At 44.9% G+C, this 21,076-nt stretch overlaps 2 protein-coding genes across 4 annotated transcripts; one reads left to right on the forward strand and one right to left on the reverse strand.

Annotated features, from left to right (window-relative positions):
* Positions 1-522: 522 nt before the first annotated feature.
* Positions 523-7,153, reverse strand: ift27 (intraflagellar transport 27 homolog (Chlamydomonas)). 2 transcript variants are annotated; one of them, XM_062564681.1, is made up of 7 exons: positions 6,917-7,153; positions 6,024-6,103; positions 3,682-3,741; positions 3,538-3,597; positions 3,263-3,380; positions 3,042-3,151; positions 523-2,755 (listed from the first exon to the last, which is right to left on the reverse strand). In XM_062564681.1, the coding sequence occupies exons 1-7, from the start codon at positions 6,948-6,950 to the stop codon at positions 2,654-2,656; spliced, it is 564 nt and encodes a 187-aa protein (XP_062420665.1). In that variant the 5' UTR covers positions 6,951-7,153; the 3' UTR covers positions 523-2,653. The 2 variants fall into 2 exon arrangements, with proteins under 2 accessions (XP_062420665.1, XP_062420664.1); XM_062564680.1 differs by having other exon boundaries at positions 523-2,758; positions 6,917-7,142.
* Positions 7,154-7,737: 584 nt separating this feature from the next.
* On the forward strand, positions 7,738-18,089 carry LOC119218032 (synaptogyrin-1-like). 2 transcript variants are annotated; one of them, XM_037472160.2, is made up of 4 exons: positions 7,738-8,208; positions 15,644-15,881; positions 16,377-16,522; positions 17,819-18,089. In XM_037472160.2, exons 1-4 carry the CDS (start codon positions 8,107-8,109, stop codon positions 18,044-18,046), a joined length of 714 nt encoding a protein of 237 aa, XP_037328057.1. In that variant the 5' UTR covers positions 7,738-8,106; the 3' UTR covers positions 18,047-18,089. The 2 variants fall into 2 exon arrangements, with proteins under 2 accessions (XP_037328057.1, XP_037328058.1); XM_037472161.2 differs by lacking the exon at positions 17,819-18,089 and adding an exon at positions 16,838-17,801 and having other exon boundaries at positions 7,739-8,208.
* Positions 18,090-21,076: the final 2,987 nt, after the last annotated feature.

Genomic DNA, 21,076 nt, shown 5'->3' on the forward strand with positions numbered 1-21,076 from the left:
CACTTTCACTTTTAAATGAACTCATTGCTGCACCAAGAGAACTCTGGGTAAACTGGAGGATCTCTGGTCCAAGCTTGAAGAACTGGACGACGAGACGCCGCTACGGCCAAAGACACCAGGTAGGGTGGGGGGGTGGGGGGGGGGTTGAAGGGGGCGGGGCTGTAGTGACCCTGAAGAAATGAAATTTACATGCATGCGATTCAAAAAGCATCTGATCTGCTTTTAAGGAACCTTTTGTTTTGGACAATGAGGTTGTGTGGGGGGGGGGGGGGAGTAGAACCTCTACTTTACCTTTCTCTTTGAGTGGGTACTTTGGGGGGGGGGGGGGGGGGGGGGGCTTCATGACGCTTGAAACAAAAAGAACAAACCTTTTATTACTTATTTGTTTGAAATCTTAACTTGCCTTTTTGGTTTCTTTGAGCCCTCACTCAGCCTTACTCTCTTTTCTGTCTCATCTTTCTTCTTCTTTGGTTTCGCCTCGTGTTGTAAATGAAAAAAAAAAAAGAGTAATGTCTTTCAAGGTGAGCCCTCACTCAGCCTTACTCTCTTTTCTGTCTCATCTTTCTTCTTCTTTGGTTTCGCCTCGTGTTGTAAATGAAAAAAAAAAAGAGTAATGTCTTTCAAGGTGCCAAAACTGAATGATTCTGAACTCGGATGCATCAAGTACCGATGACGAATAAAAAGTGACCCACCCCACCGGGAAGGAGAGTCCTTGTTGTGTCGTGATTGGTCCTCAGAGACACTCGAGAGGCCGTCTCAAAGCATTGTGGGACGGCAGAAGGTCCAGAAGGTCTCGTGTCCTCCCAGAGGGACGTTCACACAGGAACCAACGAAAGCTCATTTAATCGAGTAAAACCGACTCGTGACGACCTCGACACCAGAAGTTGTGCTCATTTGTGTTTAAGGAAGGTTCCACGTTTAGATGCTAATGGAGAATAACCAGGCAGACAGGAGGCAGCAGATGCTGTGTTCTCCCTCACCTGCAATTAGCAAGCTTTTTAGGTCAGGCACAGTTAGGGGCTACACACACACACACACACACACACACCCTTATGAACAGAGAGGGAGACAGCAAGGTTGAGGTCAAATCAATGAAATGACTCCATTAATATCAGTTTGTGTCATTTTACAATCAGGGCATCATTTGTCGGCGTCGCTGAGGGGGGGGAAGGCGGACTCACAAACTGCAAAGGATCATGGGAAGGAGAGCGAGCTGCAGCGCCGCAGTGAGATTCCCTAAATAAAAACACACCTTCCATCTAAAAACACTGCGTCTATGATTCCATTTGCAACTTAAAGTATTAAACCAGTCCTTCATGCTTCATGAGTCAAGACTAAAAAGCCCGTCGATGACTCAGAACATCTCCAGCATCATATTTATAAATGTGGAGAAAGAGATGTCTGTGATTGATTGTGTTCTGCAAAGTGGCAGAAAACCCGACTCAGCGACTGCGTGGTCAACAGGACGGAGACGTGTCCCATCGCTATGACAACCAGATGGAAAAATAAAGCACCTCATTGATGGTTTCAATGGTCCACGGAGACTCAGGGACAGAAACACCACAACTATAGAAAGACAACTTTATTCACAGCCAATAGGATCAGAGTCCAGTAGTGTGTGTGTGTGTGTGTGTGTGTGTGTGTGTGTGTGTGTGATGTGTGTGTGTGTGTGTGTGTGTGTGATGTGTGCGTGATGTTTGTGAGTGTGTGTGTTTGTGTGTGTGTGATGTTTGTGTGTGTGTGTGTGATGTGTGTGTGTGTGATGTGTGTGTGTGTGTGTGTTGTGTGTGTGTGAGTGTGTGATGTGTGTGTGTGTGTGTGTGTGTGATGTGTGCGTGATGTTTGTGAGTGTGTGTGTTTGTGTGTGTGTGATGTTTGTGTGTGTGTGTGTGATGTGTGTGTGTGTGATGTGTGTGTGTGTGTGTGTTGTGTGTGTGTGAGTGTGTGATGTGTGTGTGCGTGATGTGTGTGTGTGTTGTGTGTGTGTGTGCGTGATGTTTGTGAGTGTGTGTGTGTGTGTGTGTGTGTGTGTGTGTGTGATGTGTGTGTGTGTGTGTGTGTGTGTGTGTGTGTGTGATGTGTGTGTGTGTGTGATGTTTGTGAGTGTGTGTGTGTGTGTGTGTGTGATGTGTGTGTGTGTTGTGAGTGTGTGTGTGTGTGTGATGTTTGTGTGTGTGTGTGTGATGTGTGTGTGCGTGATGTGTGTGTGTGTTGTGTGTGTGTGTGTGTGAGTGTGTGATGTTTGTGTGTGTTGTGTGTGTGTGTGATGTGTGTGTGATGTGTGTGTGTGTGCGTGATGTGTGTGTGTGTGTGTGTTTGTGTGTGTGATGTGTGTGTGTGTTTGTGTGTGTGTGTGTGTGTTTGTGCGTGATGTGTGTGTGTGTGTTTGTGATGTGTGTGTGTGTGATGTGTGTGTGTGTGTGTGTTTGTGTGTGTGATGTGTGTGTGTGTTTGTGTGTGTGTGTGTGTGTTTGTGCGTGATGTGTGTGTGTGTGTTTGTGATGTGTGTGTGTGTGATGTGTGTGTGCGTGATGTGTGTGTGTGTGTGTGTTTGTGTGTGTGATGTGTGTGTGTGCTTGTGTGTGTGATGTGTGTGTGATGTGTGTGTTGTTTGTGTGTGTGTGATGTGTGTGTGTGGATCCACAGGAAGGCTCTAGCCTGGACTCAGGCTCTGGATGAGCTCACAGCGTTCCTGGTAGAGAGCGAGGAAGAGCCGGGCCAAGCTGAGGAGCGGCGCCTCACTGTTCTCCACCTCCTTCTGCCAGGGACGAGACACAGAGACACAGAGACAGACACACAGAGACAGAGAGACACACAGAGACACACAGAGACACACAGAGACAGAGAGAGACAGAGAGACACACAGAGACACACAGAGACAGAGAGACACAGAGAGACACAGAGACACAGAGACAGAGAGACACACAGAGACACACAGAGACACAGAGAGACAGAGACACAGAGACAGAGAGACACAGATGAAATCTCTGTGGACAAAACATTAAAAGTCAAAGTCCCCCCGAGGGGAGAAACAGACTCACAGCTGACATCTCGTGGTAGTCCAACCCGTGGCTCTGGGCCCACTCCTGGGCCACAGAGGCCTGGACCTCCCTCCTGGTGGACAGGTCCGACTTGTTGCCCACCAGGACCCCTGAGAGCAAACAATCACACAGAGACGAGTGAGCTGGTGCTTTTAAAGGGGAGTTGAGACCCCCCCAGATAGATGAAAGGATGCAAAGGATGGAGGCTGGGAGGCTGGTACCTGGGAGCTGGAGCCCTCGGCAGTGGCTTCTAACTCGGTCCACCCACTGGCTGCAGTGTGTAAAGGACGGTTCACTGGTCAGGTCAAAGACCAGACACAGCAGCGACGGCTCCCCCCACTGTGGACAAGAGAGAGGGACAGCAGTGTGTGAGAGCTGCATTGTCTCTGAAGCAGGGGAAGGGGCGGGGCCACCTGCTGATTGACAGGTCTCTAATGGACCAAGAAGCAGGGGGTGGCGATGGCGTCGAGAACAAACCAAAGAGAACCAGTCTCACCATTTTCTCGCAGGTGTCCACTAACGCCGGCTTCCCCGGAGAGTCGATGATGTAGAGCTCCTGGGGGGGGCAAGATTTAGTTGAATAAAATGGGTTACAACTATCCTACCCCCCCCCCACCCCCCCTAACAAAGCGAGCCTCACCACGCTGTCGCTGGTCTCTGGGATGTGGACACATTTCATCAGAAGCTCCACTCCGGCTGTCTGAGCCACAAACACAAGCATGTGGAAGGTTAATGTGTATAGGTGAGGTCATAGGTAGGGTTGGGTATCGTTTGAATTTGAGCGATTCCGATTCCGATACCGATTCCTTGTTTCGATTCCGGTTCCCAGCGATTCTCGATTCCGATTCTTTTAAGAGGCAGGGTCAAAAAAGTTTAAGTTTAAGATATTTTAAATGAGCTAGCTAACCAAGGGTCTTTCTGAACCTTCTCCATCAATGTTAATTCTATGAACTTTTTATTAACTTTACTATGAATTTCTAACAGGGCTGTTTTCAACTACAATATGAATATCAAACTATGAACTTGAATATTGTATAACATTATATAACATTATAAATAACAGGGGTACACTTTCCTCCAGAGAGCTTTATTTTTGAAACCTCACAAAAACACATTTACACGTGAGTGTGTGATACTGCAGGTACTTAAACGTTACCTTGCTCCCACTGATGGACGAACCCTTGGAATCAGAGGAGGAGGCAGCGCGTCAAACACGGGGCACACGGAGGGGGGGGGGGGGCGCGCAACTCTCCCAACCTCAAATCAGGGACACTTTCGCTGATGGGGGGCTGCTGGCGGTCGACGCGGGGAGTGCTAGTACAACCTTTTTTTTTTCTTTGCAGCGCCAGCCTCACTGCTCATTTTAACAGATAGGACCGCTCCGCTCGGGCCACCCGGCACCCGCGCGCGCACTGGTCTGATGCGTCACAAATTCACAACAACCGGGAGTTTTTTGCCAAGTTTTCGGTTTGTTTCGAAAAGTGTAACCACACTTTGGACCGCCGACGCACGCTATACATGTTCGATCGCGCTGTTACGCCAACACTTCCGGTGGACGCTTCTTCGTTGGTGTTCAGCGGTTTCTATTTCCGGTCGGCGCCGGCGGACTGAGAATCGAAACAAGGAATAGAATTTTAAACTTTTGAACGATACCGGGTAAATCGCAAAGCTAGTTCCGATTCCATTCGATTCTCGATTCTCGATACCCAAGCCTAGTCATAGGTCAATGACATCACACGTTAAAGACACCTGCCATCCGGGCCGCGATGAGATGACATCTAACTGCGTCCAAAGTGCACTGGACGCTTGACGGCGGAGCTCCGCCCCCTCCCCCCCTCGCGCCTCCCTACTGGCGGGCGAGACCAGTGATGCCAAAAGACCAACACGCACGTGTACCTGAGTCTCACACACACACACACACACACACTAACGAGCTGGTGTGATGCACAGCAAGCCCCCCTCCGGAATGCCAATGAGGGCCCATTAGCAACAAATGAGGTTGGGATGCTGCTAACGGGCCGGTGACATTTCAAAGGAGGACGTGAGGAGAATGGCCTCCCAAACAAGGCGGTTCTTCTCCACGTTGACGACAGACAAAGCAGAGAATGATTGTCGTAAAGCTTTCTGGTGTCAGTCTGCAGATCAGAAGATCAGATCTTCTGGATGTCTTATTCTCAGCGTTCCAGCGGCTCGCCCTGGCAGCACACCGATGTTATCGCGTGACTTTGGTGAATCGGGACGAACGCGTTAATACACAAAAGAGACACAATAGCCAAAAGTGACTTGCTAAAGGAGACAGAGGCACATCAGCAGCTCCTGTGATGTGAGGCTGAATCACTGTTCTGGTGAAGAGAGCCGACAACAGAAAGGTCCGAAGCAAATAAGGAGGTGAGATATAGAAATATGAATAATATATATTTCAAACATGACATTTCTACAAGCCGACCCCCCAGTCTCTTTAAACTCATCAAACATTCACAACAAAGGAGCTTCTAAGTTGGGGAGAGTCGTTTTTTTATGAATCACACAAAGCATTCGGCGACAAGTGGGCAACAAGTTCAAAAAATGTCCCCCAGTACAAAGCCAGCAGAGCGGCTTTGAAAAGGTATTTTAAGGGTTGCCTGGCAACAGCAGAGAGTGAAGAGCAGCTCACTGGCCCCAGCTGTCTGGTGGAGCCTCATATACATACATATATGTACATATATATATATATATATATACACACACATATATGTATACACACGTATATATACACATATATACAGCTAATCTTTTTTATATTGTCCCATTGTATTGTACAAATGTGTCAAAAATAAAAAATGCCCATCGAGTAGAGAACACACACATTTTGTAGATTTGGTATTCTCTTTATAAGTTAAGTTGGTTCTTTCGGACATGATAATTCTTCTGTACCATCACAGCCATCTGCTGGTCAGGATCTACTCATTGATAAGATGTTCATGAGGTCCGTGATGTTCTCACCATGCTGTAGTTCTTCTGGAATAGAGTACCGTCACTATGGAACATGTGGGAAAGGGCACTTTTCCCCACTGCAGCGTCTCCTACACACACACACACACACACACACACACACACGCACACACACACACACACACACAGATGTTCATATATTTTTGCCGGTTTCAAAAATCCTTTATTAACAGCACACGTATAAAAGTATCAGCAGTCAGTGTATTAAGTGGACTCGTTCTGCGGTACCAGTACCTTGACTGGCACATTTATATATATTATAGAATACAAATATTCTAAAATTCTACCGCAGGGGGAGCGACACCTCAAATACACACAGAAATAGAATCGTTTACTAACGAACAATTTCAGATAACAAAAAATGGTTAACGTTACGAAAGTGATTTGTTTGTAACGTTAGCAGTTGCGTTCACAAGTAATTACATTATTTAATAAACTACATGTAATGAATCGGATGAACTCTCACAACAAGAAAACGTTAGCTAGGAGAAGGGTGTGTTTTAGTGCTAACGGTTGCGTTGTTAGCTCTAGCTTTAGCCAGTGTATCGTTAGTTAGCAAAAGGATGTATTTTCGTGCTAAGTTTGTTAGCTTTAGCCACTGTATCGTTAGCTAGCAGACGGATGTGTTTTCGTGCTAAGTTTGTTAGCTTTAGCCGGTGTATCGTTAGCTAGCAGAAGGATGTATTTTCGTGCTAAGTTTGTTAGCTTTAGCCGGTGTATCGTTAGCTAGCAGAAGGATGTATTTTCGTGCTAAGTTTGTTAGCTTTAGCCGATGTATCGTTAGCTAGCAGAAGGATGTATTTTCATGCTAAGTTTGTTAGCTTTAGCCGGTGTATCGTTAGCTAGCAGAAGGATGAACTAACGTTACGTTTACTAAACCTTACCGACAAGCAGACATCTTGCCCTCAACTTCACCATCCTGCGGATGATTACCGGACACGGTCAAAGTAGAGTGTCCCGTGTCATTTATTATCGCTTTACATTACTTTATTCTAAATACCGTCTTCCTTCTTGGTCCTTGGCAACACTGACACAACACGTCTCTTAGCAACCAAGCCACAGAGGCATTGGATTGGTCCGGTCGGTGAGCGACGTACAGAGGCTGTGCTGTCATTGGCTGGTTGTGAAGACGTAAAGACGTAAGGAGGAGGCGATTGAGGAGGGTTTTTAACCCCTGGGAAAGTCTGTCAGGCAGGCGTTTACTTAAAATATGTATAAATTATTGCCATTTGTGAAGAGATTGGCAATTCAAAAACTATCACCATGACCTGGTCGTAAAATGGGTGACGAGTGTTCGTGAGGTGTAGCACGTGGAGGATGTGAAAAATAACTACCTTAAAGACTCTACGTGGGCAATACACACCCACCTCCTCAAAAGCAACGCCCGATGCTGCCAGCAGGGGGCGGGCTTTCTTACCGTAGCGTCACAAATTACTAATTATATTGTGTATTTACATGTTTTGTTAGTGTTTATAACGTTATTGCTCCACTTTCATATTAATAAACATTTCACCGCAGGTTTTGTGATATTAATGAATGTCCTGAATAACCTTTCATCAGTAAAAGTAAACACAATAGTAAAATATCGTTTTCTAGTTGAGTCAACTTATTTCTTGCAAGAAGCGGAAAAATGGTTGAAGCGCGTGACTCCATCAGCCCCTTGTGAGCACTGGCGCGCACCCCTCATAAACACGTGCGTGTGATCGCCATCATGTGTTGCAGCAGGAGCGCTCCGTTCAAAGGCGTGACATTTGGAAGCGCGTTCACGTGATCGCCACCGGCTCCTGCGCCGCGAGAGAGAGAGAGAGAGAGAGAGAGAGAGAGAGAGCGTCATCAGAACACTGGCTTCCACCTTCCCCTGCAAGGATATCGATGGAGGACGACAGGGAATTTAGAGGTTAAATCTACACAAGAAGACAGAACCAGAAGTCGTTGCACCATCCAGAAGAAGGAGAAGAACAAGGGGGCAGACCCACGGAAATTCTTTGTGTTGGCTCGAGGAGCTAAGGACCAGAGGAGGCTGTGCAGAAAGGAAGGAGGACCAGAGGAGGCTGTGCAGAAAGGAAGGAGGACCATGGAGGGGATGCAGGCATATGGAGCGGGGAAAGCCGGAGGAGCCTTTGACCCGGTCACCTTCTTCCGGCAGCCTCAGACTGTTGTTCGCATCGTGTCTTGGGTGAGAAACAAATAAATAAATATTTATATATATATCAATACTTGTATAAAAGACAAATAGGATTTAGCTGTATTCTTTGCCAGAGACACGGACCTGCTTTTAAATAGCTTTATTTCACACTATTTCACACGCAGGGAGTGTTTGAAGACCTTTTATTGTGCAACCCATAGTAACATTTGATATTTGCATTGTTGAAGGTGTAATGATGTATGAGGGAGGCCCATAATGGGTCCTGGTCTGTGTTTACATCATCACTGCCCTCTCCTCATTCAGGGTAATAACTGTAATTCATATGGAATATGATCCGATCAGCTCTGCATCGTTGTAGTGTATCTGTGGTTGTGTTTCCTACGTGATACTCTGACTTTATCATCTTTTACTCTCCTCTTAATGGCGTAAAGTTAACTGGTGCTCGTGAAACGCACTCCGTCTCTTTTGCTTTCACGTTTGTCCTGTTCTGCACTTTGGTTTCCTTCAGTGAGACACGATGTAAAATATGAGATGGAAGGTGGTTCTTTGAAGCAGAAAGTTGAACGTTTGGATTGTTTCTTATTTGTTTTTGTCTCTTGTAAAAACAGCATTTCTCAAAGAGCTGAAAGGATAAAAATGCAGGAAAAGTTTGTGGACTGAGGCTTCGAAGCCTTAAGTCCGCTGTCGCCATCTTGTTCATTTTTCCCCCGGGGGACAGGAAGTGACCATATATGGACTGAGGAGAATACATCAAGAGAGAAGCTGGTTTCAAATGGTCAAATGTTCTTAGAAAGGTTGTGAGGAGGGAGATGAAGTGAAGTAGTGGCTCCATGTTAAGAGCTGTTTGAATTCTCTGATGCTTCGATGCTTCCTTCCTTAGCTCCTTTAGCGTAGGAACCACTGGAGCATCCTTTACAGAGAATTCTGTCCCACAATTCCTTGCTGCGGCAATATTTAAAAAGTGACGTTTCATTGGGCTGCAGATCATGTGAGTAACCGTTAGCATGACGCTTTTATGTAGCAGCCCTGTTGATTAAGCTTCTCTTTGAACCTGGTTGTTTGATGTCATTATGTGGATTGTCTCTTCCTAACTCCTCAGGAATTCTTTCCTTGACCCTGTGAGGTCAAGGAATAGATGTTAGGAGGTCATTTCTTGACAATTTGAATCCAGCTCATAGACTTCTATAGGAGCAGAGGAGTCGCCCCCTGCTGGTCAGAAGAGAGAATGCAGCTTTCACTCATGAAGCTCTGGCTTCAGTCTAAAGAATAGACGTGAATGGACACAAATTGGCGCAAAAACCAGCTCCTTCTCGTACTCCGGTGAGGTGAAGTATTTCTGCCCTGGGGAGGGAAGTAGGCGGGACCTGAACCATGTGGTACAAACAATAACCCTGCTGCCGTACATAGGCATTTATGATGGTGTTTATTAGCGTAGCCTAGCGACAATCCAACCAAGCTCCATTCAGGAAAAGCATCTTAAAACCCGAGCACAGGTACGGGGGGGGGACTCCCCGGGTTCCAAGCACCTCGGCAACAACACGTCTCCATAGTAACAGCAGCAGCCCGAGTTGTGATGGTTTGCGTGATGGTGCTAATACTTCAGGCTGCTGAGGACTGTGGGGGAGGAAACTATGGTGGTGGGGGGGAGGGGGGGGGGGGTGTCAAGTGTATGTGTGTGTTTGTGTGTGTGTGGGTGTGTGTGTGTGTGGGTGTGTGCGTGAGAGGGAGATTCTTCCTCAGGGAGTGTGTCCAGTGTGTTTGTTGTGATGATGCACAATGGTTGGAGGATTTGGGTGATCCTTTTCTAAATATGAACTAAATATTGAACTAATATAACGTTATTGCCTTATTTTAATGTATTTGATGGATTGCTGCTCTTATAATGCACCGTACGTGAAAAGAAAATTAAATTAGAAAATGAACTAACTTAACACTATATTCACTAAATATCAAAGAACAAGTAGTGGTGCTATCGATGTGTTGAATGAGAGTCTGTCACACTTGCTGTTACTAAGCAACCCAAACGAGCGTGATGATGATGATGATGATGAAGTGTAGTAATTTAGAAGTAGTTCTCACTGAATTATCTAAACACAGTTAAAACAATCGGAGTCAAGTTATGAAAGGATATCCACTCTGCAACAAAGAGGCCGCTGTGCACCTGGTAGAACTCACACAGCACATTCTTGTCGGCTCGGTGTAAACGAGGAACCGTCCGGCCCTCGTGTTAGTGCCTCAATGTCAGAATTCAGACCGTTAGAACCTTCCTTAATTTGCTTGTTGGCATATAAAAACCTTTAAGTGTTGGCAGACGTCATGTTATCACGCGTTTGTTTGGATGAGAACTAAATATTTGACCACATTAACAAATGGGTTGTTGGCATTTAGCTAGTTGGTGTCAGTACGCAGATCTAATCCATGTGCTTCTTCTCTCCTTTTAACCCAAAACAGAGTTTTATTTCTCGTCTCTACTTCAGTATAATACTCCTGCTTCAGTTAAGTTGACTCCTCTGTTCTCATCCTGCATTTGTAGCATTAAAGCTTTCATAGCACTTTTAGCATTCGTAGCACTTATAGCATCGTAGCATTCGTAGCACTTGTAGCATTGTAGCATCGTAGCATTCGTGGAACTTGTAGCATCGTAGCATTCATAGCACTTGTAGCACTTATAGCATCGTAGCATTCGTAGCACCTGTAGCATTGTAGCATCGTAGCATTCGTGGAACTTGTAGCATTCATAGCACTTGTAGCATCGTAGCATTCGTAGCACTTGTAGCATCGTAGCATTCATGGAACTTGTAGCATTGTAGCATTCATAGCACTTGTAGTACCGTAGCACTTATAGCATTGTAGCATTCATAGCACTTGTAGCATTCGTAGCATTTGTAGTAGCGTTCGTAGGGACACCTGAGAGGTATTTGTTCTGGTCCTTTCTTTTAATGGACACCGTCCCCGTAGATGGACGTAATCCAAAGCTTTGCTGTCCTCTCCACTGCCACAATGTGCATTAATGAAGACAAACAGCCAGGATATAAAGAACAGGCCTTTTCGCCTCCCAGATTGAGACGGCGAGTGTGTGTGTGTGTGTGAGTGTGTGTGTGTGTGTGTGTGTGAGTGTGTGTGTGTGTGTGTGAGTGTGTGTGTGTGTGGATACGAGTGTCCTGACTCATGAGTGAGGTGTGTCTCATTTGGTGCTGCAGTGGCTCCCCTTGAGTCGTACTTTGACGAGGTCTCCTCTCTCTCTCTCTCTCTCTAGCTCATTACATTAGCACCTGCTGCCATGGAAACGGCAGCAATCAGGTATCCATCCCTTATCCAGCAGACAACAGCCCCCCCCCCCACACACACACACATTGTAAATTACATCCTCTTTTATCAGATTCAAAATGTCTGGTTCATGTTTAGATCAAGTATTTCATCTAAAGACTAAAAGCTCCAAATAAACCGAATCACACGGATGAAATTTGAAAATATGCCGTGAATCTAAACGGTTTTATTTGCCACCTACAGCCACAAACTCATATATTTCCAGAATGATTGAAACTAATCATCTCAACCCGTCCTGGTTTGATGAGGCGTCGGATGAGGTGCAATCACACTAAATATAAAAATGAAGGTGACATCCTTCTGATTCATGAGTCCCCTGTGTGTGTGTGTGTGTGTGTGTGTGTGTGTGTGTGTGTCTTAGCAGCTTTACATCTCATCATTAATGCCATATAGTTTTATAGTTGTAAACATCCAATCAGTGTTTAGACCAACAGGAGGAGGAGCTACAAGTGTTAGCAGCACCGCTAACGGCTAACAGCTAACAGCTAACAACTAGCCAACTTTGTGATGCGTTCAGGCTCTGCTCAGTGAACATGAGAACATTATTATTATATAATTATCAAATTATACAGCATAATATATAATAATATAATTATACAAGTTACAATATTTTATTTTAGTAAACGGGTTTCTATTTTTTTAAATACCTTTTCAATTACTACAACAAAGAAACAATACGGACGGAGGAAGACTTGATATTAAAGGGAATTTATCTGTTAATTTAGATCATCAGTGATATTTGCTCCTTTTTTCTGATCTGATCTAAAGTTTGTGACCTGTCGCACCGCTAATGGATGAATAAGTGAGACAGAAGGAGAAAAAAAGGAGGTCTTTGCATTCCAAGTGTTTGGCAGAAAATTTCCACAAGCAAACACACACACACACACACACACACACACACACACACACACTCTTCAAATTTCAAATCAACATACCTAGTGTGCAAATCTGACATGACCCTGGTCACAAGAGCAAGAACCCCTCGTGGTGTCTCTCACAGTGACTGCTTTCATGTTCATGTGATCGTAACCCCCCCCCCCCACACACACACACACACACACACACACACCTACAGAAGCACCGGCGGGATCGCAGCGACAGAAGAAGAGACAGCGAGTGGGGGAGGAGAGCTCATCACATGCTGCACTCTTCATCCTGAGCTTCCAACTGGAATGATTGAATTCATATTATATTCATAATTACAAAGGAAAACATTTGTGTGTTTTGTTGTTAACAAGTGAATCATTTTGATCTGAGTTCATATTTACCTAATTAGAATTTAAGCACTAAATTTAACACTAATGTGGAAAAAAGCCTCCAGAACATGTAAAGAGGGTCTTGATCAATCTCATTCATCTCCTCGATCTTCTGAAAGTCACAGAGAGGGGGGGGTTAACATCCTCCATGACACAGCCCCCCCCAGAGCATGACGTTGGACTGAGGGGGGAAGGCGGAGAGAACCCCCCCCCCCCCCCCACGGGGAGAACATGCCGACTCCCCACAGAAGAAGGGGTTCAAACCCCCAGCACCTTTCTGTGGGGAGACGGTGCTAACCCGACGCCACCCCCCCCCCCCCCCCCCTCCTCGAGGAGAGTGAAAAAAACACAAATGAAACACCCTATAGGATCCATAAGCCCGTCCCACCCCTGAATGCTGCTCATAGTGTTCTGACTTCATTCTTTTACATCGTGAGAAAAACCATCAAATAAAATGAGCTCTTTTCTTCTCACATGATCTGAGGCGTATAAACGGGTTCATGACGTCATGTGACTTTGTGTCTTCTGACCTGATTCTGAGAGCATGTGAAGCGGTGGACAAACGGGTCTGTGTGTCTGATGGCCCGTATGACTAAGTGTGTGTCTGTGTGTGTGTGTGTGTGTCTGTGTCCAAGTGCGTTGGTTTAGTTTAGAGAGCCCCTGTGGGCGAGGCATGATCTGGTAATGACTGGAGACCAGGATGGAGGAGACCAGGATGGAGGAGACGAGGGTGGAGGAGTCGAGGGTGGAGGAGTCGAGGGTGGAGGAGTCGAGGGTGGAGGGGTGATGCAGACCGGGCTAAAAATACCCCCCAATCTCATGGTCATGTCTTCCTTCATGAAAAAGGGGCTGCTGGTAGATGAGATGATGGTGTCCCCTCTACTCAAACACTGTAGGAGTGAAGGAGGGAGGAAAAGAGGGAGGGAAAGGTGTGATGGAGTGAGGAAATGGGGGAGTCAGGAGTGAGGAAATGGGGGAGGAGGGAGGAAAAGAAGGAGTGAGGATTTGAAGAGGGAGGGAGGGAGGGAGTGAGGGAACAGAGGTTTTGCGTACTACAAAGACACATGCTGAACACGCCGTCTCATGTGTCCTCTGCCTGGCAACAGACCATAATATGTTGAGGGTCACGGATCCTTCTGTCCTGCTGGGACGTGTGTGCAGCCTGAAGCTGTGTCTCATTTGGTCAGCTGCATCCTCAGAAGGACCCGGCCTTGTGGTCCTTGTGGGCCGGATCCGCATCAAAGGCATCGTCTGAACCGAGCGGTCTCTGAAAGGAGACGGTCTGTCCCATGAATATATATATAAAGGCTAGATGTCTCGTCTATAGATGTGTATATATAGGCTAGATGTCTCGTCTATAGATGTGTATATATAGGCTAGATGTCTCGTCTATAGATGTGTATATAAAGGCTAGATGTCTCGTCTATAGATGTATATATATAGGCTAGATGTCTCGTCTATAGATGTATATATAAAGGCTATAGATGTCTCGTCTATAGATGTGTATATAAAGGCTAGATGTCTCGTCTATAGATGTGTATATATAGGCTAGATGTCTCGTCTATAGATGTGTATATAAAGGCTAGATGTCTCGTCTATAGATGTATATATATAGGCTAGATGTCTCGTCTATAGATGTATATATAAAGGCTAGATGTCTCGTCTATAGATGTGTATATAAAGGCTAGATGTCTCGTCTATAGATGTATATATAAAGGCTAGATGTCTCCTCTATAGATGTATATATAAAGGCTAGATGTCTCCTCTATAGATGTATATATAAAGGCTAGATGTCTCCTCTATAGATGTATATATAAAGGCTAGATGTCTCCTCTATAGATGTGTATATAAAGGCTAGATGTCTCGTCTATAGATGTATATATAAAGGCTAGATGTCTCCTCTATAGATGTATATATAAAGGCTAGATGTCTCGTCTATAGATGTATATATAAAGGCTAGATGTCTCGTCTATAGATGTATATATAAAGGCTAGATGTCTCGTCTATAGATGTGTATATAAAGGCTAGATGTCTCGTCTATAGATGTATATATAAAGGCTAGATGTCTCCTCTACTGGAGTAAGAGAACCCAAATTCCTCAACACATAAATGGTGAATTAACGGCAGCAGCAAACAGAAAAGTCTTTAATCTGGATTTAAAGGAGCTGAGGGACTCGGCAGACCTGCAGCTTACTGGCACTGAATGGAACTGAATGTTTAGTTTTAACTCTGGGAACAGGAAGTAGACCCGTCCCAGGTTCTTCAGAAATGTACTTTAAACCATTGAGAGCTCTTTACACCAACAACAGGGTTTTTTCAAACACCCACAAGATAATGAGACGTCACCATGACGACGTCACCTTCTTAAACCCCTTCTTACCTCCCTGCACCAACCGCTCTACTCTGACCGACTTCTCCCCCCAACTGCTGTAACCCGTGAAGCTTTATAGCTCTTCTTTCTGACATCATCTCTCTGCCTCTCTGACATGTACTGTTACCACAGTTATTATAATGGTCCTGATTGACAGCCGCTCCATTGTGCGCTCTTCCCTTTGTCGCCGACACACACAGCTGGGTAAACTACCCTCACTCACAGACACACACATGCACAACCCAAAGGTGTCCCCTCTTTACTTCCTGTGGCGCCCCGTCTCCTGGAGGCTGAGGACAGGGAAGAACAGGAAGGAGGACAGAGATGACGGAGGAGGAGACTTTTCATGCAGAGAACAATATCTGAAAATAGGTGATTTTAATAAATGGTACGCCATGCAGTGAAGTCGGATCTGGTTCCAAGATCAATCAAACTGTGTCCTGTTTATCAAAGGTCTTCCATCCGCAGGTCACGACGGCTACTTGATCTTCTCCTGTCGACTCCTCTGCAGGTCTTCTCCATCGTGATCTTTGGCTGCATCGCCAACGAGGGCTACATCAACCGCCCCGAGGAGCCGGAGGAGTTCTGCATCTTCAACCGCAACCAGAACGCTTGTAACTACGGCGTCTTCATGGGCTCCATGGCCTTCCTCTGCTGCATGGCTTTCTTGGCTCTGGACGTCTACTTCCCCCAAATCAGCAGCGTCAAAGACCGCAAGAAGGCCGTGCTGGCGGATGTCGGCTTGTCAGGTAAAATAATATTTAAGAGATTTGTCTTTGTGCTCCAAACTGGGCTGTGAAATAATAACCATGTAAACTTCAGACAAGCTCCATCTGATTGACAGGTCTCTAACAGACCATAAAGCAGGGGATGCTTTAGGGCGGGGCTACACGCTGATTGACAGGTCTCTAACAGACCATAAAGCAGGGGATGCTTTAGGGCAAACTGAGAAGTCTAAACCCTGATTGACATTAGAGAGAATGACGGTTTTAAGACACATCGGCTTTTTATTCACTTTTTCTGATCCAGAGGTCTCTGCATGACCGAGAAAGATCACCAGCATCAGTCATCTTCTCATTTGAAGGCCTTTATGCACACAGGTATAGGTATCTTCTCATTTGAAGGCCTTTATGCACACAGGTAACCCAACCAGTCCAGGGTCCAGGTCCTCCTTAAAGCGGTCTCAATGAGAGCAGAGTCCTACCGTTGTTACATCCCGTTGGACCTTCTCCCTCTCTTCACAGCGTTCTGGTCCTTCATGTGGTTCGTGGGTTTCTGTCTCCTGGCCAATCAGTGGCAGGTGAGCAAGCTGGAGGACAACCCCTTGAAGGAGGGGGGGGACGCCGCCCGGGCAGCCATCACCTTTTCCTTCTTCTCCATCTTCACCTGGGTAAGGCCCCTCCCCGTCAGAAGCCCCCCAAAAATAACTCTCCTCTGAGGCACCTTTGTGGGTTCTTTAAAGAACCCTGGTCTGAAAGGTTCTGCCTCAAAGAACTGCAACCGGAAGGTTCTTTGAGGCAGAACCTTGGTGGGATTCTTTTTCTGGTTCTTTGAAAACCTAAAAAACGTTTGTTGAAAGACAAGCGCTTCACCGTATTGATGGAAATACAAAGACATCTGGCAGATGTTTAGAGGATGATGGTTCTTTTCCTGTTAGAGAACCACCATGTTGCATGTCTTAACTCACCTGCTGCCGTTCCTACAGGGCACTCAGACCCTCCTCTCCATGGAGAAGTTAAAGAACGTGACGTTCGAAGAGGAGTACACCAAGCTGTTCCCCCCCCAACCGCCCCAAGTCTGAGCCCCAGTTAGTGGAGACCATCTTCAGCGGAGACATTTCTACTCCGGTGTCTTGTTCATTGACTTTGTTTGAATTCTTGTTGCCTCTCGTTTGAGGAGAAAAAGATTCTGGTTTCTGATTGTTCACTAAAGAGAACATACGTATTGATGCTGTTTTTATCTCCACCAACACGTCCCTGAAGGGCTTCAGAAGGTCCATCTGCTGTTTTCTGACAGTGACTTTAAGCGTTTCATTTCTTATTTCGGTACCTTCCAGAATTATTGTGACCATTTAGTAAAAAAATGTCTTTATTGTTTATGCTCATTTCCTTCTTCTCAAAACATTCACACAAACCAAACCTTCAACAGAAGGAACTTAATTAAAAGTTCAAAGTAGTTACTTCAGTTGAAGGTTAGATGTCTGTGAATATGAATGAAAGATCATGACAATAAAGAATAAAGACATTTTTTCCATCTTTTCACTGAAGGGTTATTAGGTAACACTTCTCAATGAGCAGGCATTGGATGTGTGTGTTTTATTTCATCTTCATGAATGTGTTGTAATACATTTCATTTGATCGACTAGAAGTGAAAAAGCCCCAGCGGTTTGAGTGGAGAAGGTCCTCTGCCCCCCCCCCCCCATCTTCTATTGATAGAGAATGAGCGTTGTTGTGTTTCTCAGCATCAATAAAGCACAGGGACTCATCTGAACTCCTTTATTCCGCGCTGACGAATCTCCTCCAACTCAAACTAATAAGCTCCAAACCCGACTAATCAAAGCTTCGTCTCTTTGTTCTTCCTCCCTGCTCTAACACCTCCTCCATCTCACCACCCTCCACCCTTTCCCTCACGCTTCTCTATTCTATCTTCTGCTCGTCCGACCCCCCCCCCCCCCCCCCCCCCCCAGGCGGGCCAGTCCTTCCTAGGCTTCCAGAGGTACAAGCTGGGGGCCGACTCGGCCCTCTTCTCCCAGGAGTACACGGACCCCAGCCAGGACGTAGCCGGAGCCCCTTACACCTCCTTCGGTGAGGACGACCCGGAGAGCCCCGCAGGAGGAGGGGGGGCAGGAGGGGGGCGGCCCAACAGCGATGAGGCCTTCGACGGCACCGGGGGCTACCAGCGCCAGGACTACTGAGAGGATGGGGTGTTATACGCTGGGGGTGCTGTGTTGATCCGGGGGGGGGGGGGGGGGGGGCTTGTCGGTTCTGACACATGAGCGGAGACACAACAGGCAACGTTTTAAAGATTTTGCTCTATTTTTATCTTTAGTAGCTTTTAGACTAAAGGAAAACATTTATTTTATTACTTTGTCGGTTTCTCGTGAATTCACCGTTACATAATGACTCATATTCCACATATTCAAACAATATTTAAAAAGTATTGTTGATGTAATTGAGGGACCGGGAAGTTTATGATCAGCTTTATGCATTACATGGAATATGACTCTAGTTACATGTGCTTCCTCTACAGGCAACATACAAAGCAAATAAGAGAAGAGAATATCTATAAGAATGAAAACCACAGAAAATACCATGAATACACACACACACACACACATGAGTGTACTATAGATCGGAATGAAAGTGCCGATAATTGTTGTTTTAAGAAGCTGTTCCTGGTTCCGGTGGTTCTGCTGGTCCTGGTGGTCCTGGTGGTTCTGGTGGTCCTGGTGGTCCTGGTGGTCTTGGCGTACAGGGCTCTGTAGCGCCCCCCAGAGAAGAGCAGTCTGACCACGTTGTGTCCACGGTGTGATGTCTGCAGAGAAGTTACTTTTTTATCCCATTCACCTGTCGTGTCTCCTCTTGGTCAGCGAAGGAGGGGGGGGGGGGGGGTCGGATAGCATAAGTGTTTTTTTCGGGGGGGGGGGGGGGGGGGGGGTAAATAGTCTCCTTCATCGTCTGCTGTCAGTCTGCAAGATGTCTGCGATCAGTGTTAGAAACACACACACAACATTGATAAACCCCACAAGGTGCGTTACATGGAAACATTTGACGATTAATGGCAGTAACACAAGTTTAACTTGTCATGTGTGATGACAATGTGTGTGTGTGTGTGTTTTGTGAACATGCTTTTCCTTCCTCGTTTGTGCCCTTTGTGTCGACCGCCAGGCAAAATCTGACAAAAGTACCCAACGTGTGTCACAAGTTTGATTATTATTTTTAAATTATAGTGTTATGTTGTGTTTTTTTGTCCTTAAAGAGTGACTTAAATTCCAGAGTTTTTTATGGAAATTCACAAAACCAATGGGAGGAGGCTAGCAGCTGTAGAGCTTTTAGCCCTTTCCTTTGGACTTTAAAATGAACAATAAGTCCCTTTAAACAACTGGGGAATCAGTCTGATGACAGCAGATGAAGCATCCATGTGTGGATGAAGCATTGAGTCAACTTTACGCATTTAGCAGCTAAGTTGTTGGCTACCTAGCTTCTCCTGAACCTTGTTATCATGCAGACCACTATAATTATGGTTTGATAAGAGTGCCTGCTACAAAGGGTCTGGTATAGTGACAAACCACCAAAGTACATTTTTTTGAGTGTGTACTAGCTATTTGTAAGAGAAAGATTAGCATTGGTGCTAACTCTTTGTATGCTAGAGATTAGCATTGGTGCTAACTCTTTGTATGCTAGAGGTTAGCATCGAGCTAGCTCTTTGCATGCTATGGATTAGCATCTGTAGCAGGTGTTGGTGAGTGTAATTACTCTTTCACTTGATTCAAACCCTGAATAAAACGTTAGTGAACTTTTGCCAAATTACTTTAATCAACAGGCCTACAAACAGGTTTTTTATTAATGAATAAAAGAAGGATTCCACTTTATTTTAATACAGATCTACAGACGAGGCGAGACGAGTAGATACCAACATTGCTTAAGTACATCTATCTCTATAAATATATGTAAATCTATAATTGAGTATATTATATTGTCTAAATAAACTAGATTATGTTTTTTAGGGCATTATGCTAATTCTGTATAAAACAGAAAAGACAAAAGAAAGAAGATCTATGTTTGTGTGAGTGTTCTTGTGCTCAGAGATAGATGGTGAGGTCATTGACGCGCCATCCGTCACGTCGCTTTCTGGATGAGGAGATGTTTTTATTTTGGGATAGTAATACTAACTGTTGAAAAGAAACCAAAAAAAATAAAACGGCAACAAATAATGTGACCAAATTATGAAATGATATGTGCACAAATGTGTACTTTACAATGTACGACCATGTAGACGTGTTAATGTGTAACGTTCCTTCGTGAAATCTGTCATAAGGTTTAGATATAAGACAATGATTGTGTAAAAATGTACGCTTTTGTTGTGTTTGGATTTTGACCAATCAAAATAAAGAAAACACTGTTAATAAAATGAATGGTTTGGTATTTGTTGTATTCCTTCATGTGTTTCTGTTATTTAGATAGTGTTTTTAAGTGTTTTATATCTATCCGTCTGAACACTACTTATACACAGCTTGTCAGGATTGTCTGCAAAAGGAATTATAATGAAACATCTTTTACAAATAAAGCACCAAATGGACGTTTAAAATCATGGGTGTCCTTATGACATTGAGCTTACATTTAAGTGCGGAAAACTTTTGATTTGGTGTAAATTCTATTTTTCCCATGCTGCTGATCTTTACTGCAGCAGAGTGAAGCTGCTTGGTTATTTACTGGCTGAATTTAGACAAGTCGCCTAAAAAATAAGCTTATAAATGTCAAAGAAAGCAATGTGTTTCAGTGCACCATCTATCTATGAACTTATTCAAAGAAATGACGTCATCTTTATCATGTACATCACGAATCTACCAGAAAAGAAGCAAACTGTTAAATGGGGGTGGGGGGAAATAGCGAGGGTATTTGCAACTTAGAATACAATTTTAAAAGTCATGAAGACCAAGTTATGCATAAAACCATGTTCTAAAGTCGTCATCAACACGTTTATTGTTGTAATTCCTAATTAATCCATGCGGTGGCAATATTTACAATAAAATCCAGTGTAGAAGCAAAGCGGAAGTAATGCTTGTTAGTTTGTTCCCTCCTTTTTATGAACTTACAAATTAGTAAATGAATTGAGGAGTGTTATATAAGTGAAATATTTGTAAATAACGCACAACGAACACAACAATGATGGATTTATACAGATGTTGGCTTCAGGTAGTGTCGTACATTTTGCTCTTCAAAAA

Source organism: Pungitius pungitius, chromosome 9, assembly GCF_949316345.1.
Source record: "Pungitius pungitius chromosome 9, fPunPun2.1, whole genome shotgun sequence".
Lineage (NCBI taxonomy): Eukaryota > Metazoa > Chordata > Actinopteri > Perciformes > Gasterosteidae > Pungitius > Pungitius pungitius.